General features: G+C 33.0%; 1 protein-coding gene across 1 annotated transcript in view; it reads right to left on the bottom strand.

Annotated features, from left to right (window-relative positions):
• LOC117105904 (QRFP-like peptide receptor) overlaps nt 1-5,741 on the bottom strand; it is an 11,977-nt gene extending 6,236 nt beyond the window's left edge. The window contains exons 1-4 of the mRNA XM_033247207.1: nt 5,483-5,741; nt 2,958-3,421; nt 1,303-1,426; nt 215-439 (exon numbers count right to left, since the gene is read on the bottom strand). Coding sequence (XP_033103098.1) covers nt 215-439; nt 1,303-1,426; nt 2,958-3,403 — 795 coding nt within the window. The 5' untranslated portion in view covers nt 3,404-3,421; nt 5,483-5,741. The remainder of the gene's footprint in view (nt 1-214; nt 440-1,302; nt 1,427-2,957; nt 3,422-5,482) is intronic.
• Between the last annotated feature and the right edge of the window lie 827 nt (nt 5,742-6,568).

Here is a 6,568-nt window from a genome sequence, read left to right as displayed (position 1 = left end):
CCAAAAAAAATTGTGAAGAAAATAAAAATTTTTTTTTTAAAAAAAAAAAAAAAAAAAAAAAAAAAAAAAAAAATATTACGGAAAAGGTTCATTCTTACGCCAGGAAAAGTTTTTTCCTATAAAATAGATTGGACGCGGTTAATGGTGTAACCAGGACTAACGAGTGGTAAATATTTGATTAGAATAAGCATGAAATAATAAGATATAGGCTTACCTTCTTTGTAATTATTAGAGAATTGCCTGAAGATGGGGATATGTTAGAACTTGTGATGACTCCATGCACACTACTACAGTGTATTCTTTTGCAGAGGGTTGTAGTTGTAACCACACAAGATGCTATCAGGATGACTGCAGGAATATATATTTGTGTAATGGGAATCCACCAGTTCCTAGTGTAAGCACTTCTACCAACTCCATCATGAATACTAATATATTCTTTCTACATAATTAGAGAACAACGTTTAACACAATTCAATAAACAACTTATTAAATCAATCACGTGTTAATCTGTGGCGGGGATTTCATTTTTAAGGGAATGGGTCACAGTGGGGATAAATGTGGAGGGTTCATGGTTGCAATAGCCCCACGTTATTTGGGTACCTCTGAGGGTAAGGGTGGAAGGTGCAAATCCCCTTCCAGGTGCGGATTTAGAGTGGGGGGCGGGACGGCCCCACCCTTTTTTCGAAAAGAAAACGCCTCATACGTTATTTTCGGGCGTCTAGAAAACAAACATTTCACGGGGCATTCCCCCGAACCCCTTCGGGAAGTGTTATCTCTATCGGTCCACTTTCGGCCCCTTTGGGATTTCTCTGGATCCGTCCCATGCCCTGTACGAAGCTCTGCCATTTTTGAAATTTGAATAATAATTACTGGACTCTAAAGTCAAGGCTCTGTAGAAAAATGCTGGGTATTAGTTGGAGGGTACGTTTCCCGCCTTATGCCCCCTTTGGACTGAGGGACCAGGGATTCACCGAGAGGCAATCTATATATAATATAATATCGTAGATGTTTGCTACTTTACAGGAAGGAAACAAGCCTTGTTATCTTAATAGCCCCCACCCCCTCGTTGGCCGGTGTGCCATCTCGTAACCATCGCTTCATGTATACCTTAAAAGATAGACCAAAACCTTGTTGAAGGGTGAAGCCCAAATACTCGTACCGTCATACACAAAATGTATGTAAAATATAGTTTACTTAAAATACATTGTATTGCTACCTCGTTTTCGTCTTCATTAATCAAGTATACAAATATTTCACTAATATTAGGTCTTATCAATTATGTTGTGTACTATAATTACTTACTATTTTTATAAAAATATTACATGAGCACAGGATTGAAATCAGCCAAATACTTGCGATTACTAACAATTTTCTTCTGAACGTGATAACAGTGCGGACTCTCAGCGGGAATTTCACAACGTAATATCTTAAAAATGGAGATGTGAAAATATATAACGTCAATTGCTAGCGGTAGTGGAAGTATATAACAAATACAGACCGACAGTCAGACAAACATACAAACAAGCAAACACACATTTATACTTATAGACACGAAACGTGCAATATCATTATTATCATCATTATTATTAATATCATTATTACCTTAAATCTTTATGGATCCGATGAACAATAATGGTAATAATAACAACATCGGCAGCCCCTTGTATCCCTTGGCAAAAGGCGCGGTATACATCTCTATATTATTATTATTACCTTTACCAAGGAGATTATGTATTCACCTCTGTATGTCTATTAAGATTACGCAAAACTAAGGAAAGGATCATCATAAAATTTAGTGGAATGGTATACAAATAATGAATGTTATGAGTACAACGTGAAGAATATTTTCATTAACTTTTTCAACGAGGCCGGCCGAGCCTAGTTGAATGGAAAAGTAAATCTTTCAACTCGTAAAACATTCTACCCATTGCAAGAAATACAAAACATTCATTATTCGTTATTTAACACACTTAGAGTAGATCTTTGTCATTTGTTGAAAAAAAAAAGAAGTTAGGCTTACCTTGCAATAAAAGTTTCAACACAAACAACTTGCAACAATTTGGTAATCAAAAAAACACTCAATTTTTAAACATTTTAGTTCCAAATTTTGCAACAATATTTTATTGATTTTATGAAAAAATGTTATGTCTACCTTTCTTCAGGAATCAGAGTGGAACAGTCCATTATCTTTTAGCCGATGGAAATATTGTATTAGGTGGAGGCGTCCAATGAATAATGAATGTTTGAATATTTGACACAACAAACACAACTAAAATATATTTTTTCATTTGATATTTATGAAAAAATTTTAGTTTTTTTTTTCTGAATGGAGATTCTTGTCATTTGATATTTTTTATGAAAAAATCTACCCTTTTTGTAAACGGAACAGTCCAGCGTTTTTTTGGCCAATCAAAAGATTGTATAAGGTTGAAGTCATGTTGTATTCCACTATTTGCATTCACACCTGGGCTGTGTATATATATTGCCTTGGTTTGGCTCTGTAATCATCAGTGGCCGTGGGACTAGTTTGGGCCCCACTTAAACTGGTCGAACGTTTGCTTTTGGTCTGTACCCTAGCTGCACTGATGAAGCCTGGAAGGCCGGAACGGATCCATCTGCAGATATTGGGATTCCTTCCAGTGAATGCTTAGTTTATTTTATCATTCTGATCGGATTTTCTCTACTGTTCCGATTTAATTTTAAATTGTATAGGAGCTATCGAAATATCCGTTTGATTATGTTATAGCTTAATAAATTTGTGTTCCGCAAGTCAAATTTCAATGATTGTACACCGTTTTTTCATTTTCATATATATATATATATTTATTATTATATATATAATATATCAATATATATATATATATATATATATTATATATAATATATTAATATATATATGATTTCCATACTGTATATTTCTGATATCCATCACTTTATATAAACGTGTGCTATCGTACCTCTCAATATTAATAGCTATAAGCGTCAAAACTGAACATAGTGGTGATAGGAATTCAATGAACTGAAGAACATTAATCATCACAAATTCCGAATTATGGATACAAATTCTTGACGCCAAAAAAATGTATAGATAAAATGGAAAGTAAACAATGCAAACTAACAGGTCGGCTACTGAAAGGTTTGCTAACAACATGGCAGGTGCACCTCGTAAGTGTCTGCATCGATGAATCAATGTAATAACAAGGATATTGCCAGTACATCCAGTTAGAAATAACACAATCAGGATAATGGCGAACAAATACTTCGCGTAAGAATCAATAATACCAATATTATGAAGAACCTTGTAATTCAAAAAGATTGTTTCAAAGACATATATTGAGCAATTTATCCAGGGTGGTGGTTCTCTCGTCATGTTGTAACCGGTAAGTTCACTATCATCCGTCATTTTCAAAAAGACATACACCTAACAAATACAAAAAAGAACCAAAAAAAAATGCTTCATCGTGTAGTCAAAATAATAATGGTAATTGAATTTCTATGTATGTAATTAAAAGGTGAATAGTTCTCTTTTAGAATTGTAGATCAATTTTAAGATCAATATAATATTAATTGGTCACGCTTCTTCATATAAATAATATAAACATTTCTTTAATAATTATATACAAATACACAATTCGAATATTTTATTGTATTATTATTAATTAATATTAACAATGGTTCTTCTATGATTATTTACAGATTTACAATTTAATTACAACACATGGTTCTTTTAATTTACTTTTATTCCTCTTCATTATCATAAATTAAACTTTCATATACTTTTGTTTACGTTTATCATTGGGTTTTCAATAAAATTCATTTAAAATTTGTTTTAATGTGCTTTGGTGTGTTTGCAAATGTTACACTTTGGTGGAATTAGAAATTAAAATCTATATCTTTGGATCATATAATTTAATGCAATGTTGGCTACAGACTCTAGATGTTAGCCTGGTAAATGGAACTCTTATCTTTTTTTTTTTCTTTTTTTTTATTGGAGGCTCCGGCGGAACAAATTGATATGTTGTACAACTGATTTTTCTAAAGGCAGGCTCAGGTCGACACGGAACTGAAAGGAACTCAACTCAACTCAACTTAACTCGTCGGCATGAGCGCTCCGCACAACTGAAAGGAACTGAACGCAACTGAACGGAACTAAACTCATGTCGGCTGGCAACTGAAAGGAACTATTGGCTAAAAACATTTTCCGCGCGAAATCCCATCAACTGCAAAATGTCTGTAATGTTTTTATTAAGACATGTAATAATTTTAAAAAGTGTATCTACTCGGAAGAGTAGTTGGTGGGGGGGGGGGGGGTTTACAGCGATACTATGGTTCATTTCAGCCCCTGTCGTTATGGAATTATGTGAACATGTTATAGTTACTATAAAGGGCCTTTACGGCTGCTATTTAGTCAAGAACTACGCCCATACGCAATTCAGCACAATAGCGCTGCGAGTTATGGGTTTTTCTCCTTCCTCCTTAAATTACTGACAGCAATTTAAGGATTTTGTAATACTAAAACCAAAACAAAGCGTCTACAAATCATGGAAAATCGAACGGTTTTGCTCTGATGTGTTTCTCATTTCGAAGTTTTAAATTAATATTTAAGCTTATCTTGATTTTATTTATTTATTTTTGGATGGCAGCATATTTTTAATACTATTTAGAGCAATGAATGGCTAACATGGCCTGCAAACTCTTAGTATGTTAGTTTAAATGTAGATATTTCTGTTATGGGTGTGGGGAGTCTTTGAATCATCACTTTAAATAACATTATAAAAAAGAACAAACTTAAATTCCTTTTTAGACGAATTCATATAGATCATTTCAAACCTTTTCTTTGCTTTTTACTTATCATTGTTTTATACTCTTTGAAGCCAAGTGGTATACACTCTTAGATTTTCCAATTAGGACAGTATTTTTGCTCATGGTGTTTGGTCCAGTAAATACTTCAATGAGGTGTTCATTGACGTATCGAAAGCTACACTGCTTAGGCCTATGCATAGTGAAAGCCACGTCGAGGCCAAAATGCCTAAAATAGGCTTTGCTGTATTCCAAACAGTGTGAAAATGTATGGACTATTGTAATAATATCCCTATGACTTGCCACAGTTTACGTACAGATGGTCTTTGAAAAGTATTTAAAAAAAAGACATCGTGTTGCCTAAATATCAATTACAGATTTTATTAATTAATTATTTTTCATGCATTAATGTATTTTACAGAATATCATGTTATACTTTAAATTGATTGAGGGTTTTTTTTTATTATTATTATTTTGATTACTTGTTTAAAGTTACTTACATAATAACAACGAGAAATACAAAGCGGTAGCACAAAGCTAAAGTACATATGAAGTACTCAAGGATTACCAAACAAAACAAAATGAACTAAAATGACTAACCCAATACACAACACAAATTATAAGTATATTACGAATAAATTAAAACATTAAGATAAATTAAAATAATACTCTGATAACTTACGTATTTGCTTTGCCTTTTGTAGTGACAATTATACTCTCACAGTTGATAGTTTGGTAGCGAAGTGAAAGAATCTAGAATCGCACCTTAATATATATCATTGAAACAGCGGGAACAGGAAGCGAAAAGTACGTCTCCGAGGTTTGTATCTATTATAATAGTGTTAAGTTATATTTCATATGAACAAATAAGAAAATATGCTTCATCACTTAACATCGATGGTGGTTAAATGTCGGCTGTACTTTTCTTTCGTTGAAATCAAGACGGTGATATTTAGAAAAACTAGAAAATACCGTAAGCATGCCAAATTTAGGCCTTACAATTAAAAACAAATGTGATTTTTGTTTTAATGGCCCGATATTGATTATGAACTATGCACCAGTGTAGAGCTTTGCTTGGAGCAGTGTTTGTACTATGCTGTCTTTGGTAATAAGTACTGGCATCTTAAAAGTCAGAAATTATAGAGGGCGCTATTTTAGGTCAGTTAGGTGAACTGATAACATGAATATCCATGCTTGACTTCCCCCTCGGGAAAGAGGTGTTCATTGACGTATCGAAAGCTACATTGCTTAGGCCTATGCATGGTGAAAGCCACGGCGAGGCCAAAATGCCTAAAATAGGCTTTGCTGTATTCCAAACAGTGTGAAAATTTATGGACAATTGTAATAATATCCCTATGACTTGCCACAGTTTACGTACAGTTGGTCTTTGAAAAGTATTTAAAAAAAGACATCGTGTTGCCTAATATCAATTACAGATTTTATTAATTAATTATTTTTCATGCATTAATGTATTTTACAGAATATCATGTTCTACTTTAAATGGATTGAGGGTTTTTTTTATATTATTATTTTGATTACTTGTTTACAGTTACTTACATAATTTGAAGTGGAATTTTAAAGGTTAAATGTATCTTTGGTACTTAAAGCCGGACCACTTACTGAGCCCGACGGTCGCATGAATTAATCGTTTTAAATATCTTAATTTATTTTGCACCATGTTATACTTTTAAGCAAAGTGCAGTTTTTATTATTCATTAACTTTTAAAATTCAGAAGCCCAAAACGATGAATTAAACAGAAATTACGTA

This window comes from Anneissia japonica, unplaced genomic scaffold (assembly GCF_011630105.1).
Source record: "Anneissia japonica isolate Jap-2015-1 unplaced genomic scaffold, ASM1163010v1 scaffold288084_len154654_cov141, whole genome shotgun sequence".
NCBI classification, from domain to species: domain Eukaryota; kingdom Metazoa; phylum Echinodermata; class Crinoidea; order Comatulida; family Comatulidae; genus Anneissia; species Anneissia japonica.
This window is presented reverse-complemented; position numbering and strand designations above follow the sequence as displayed.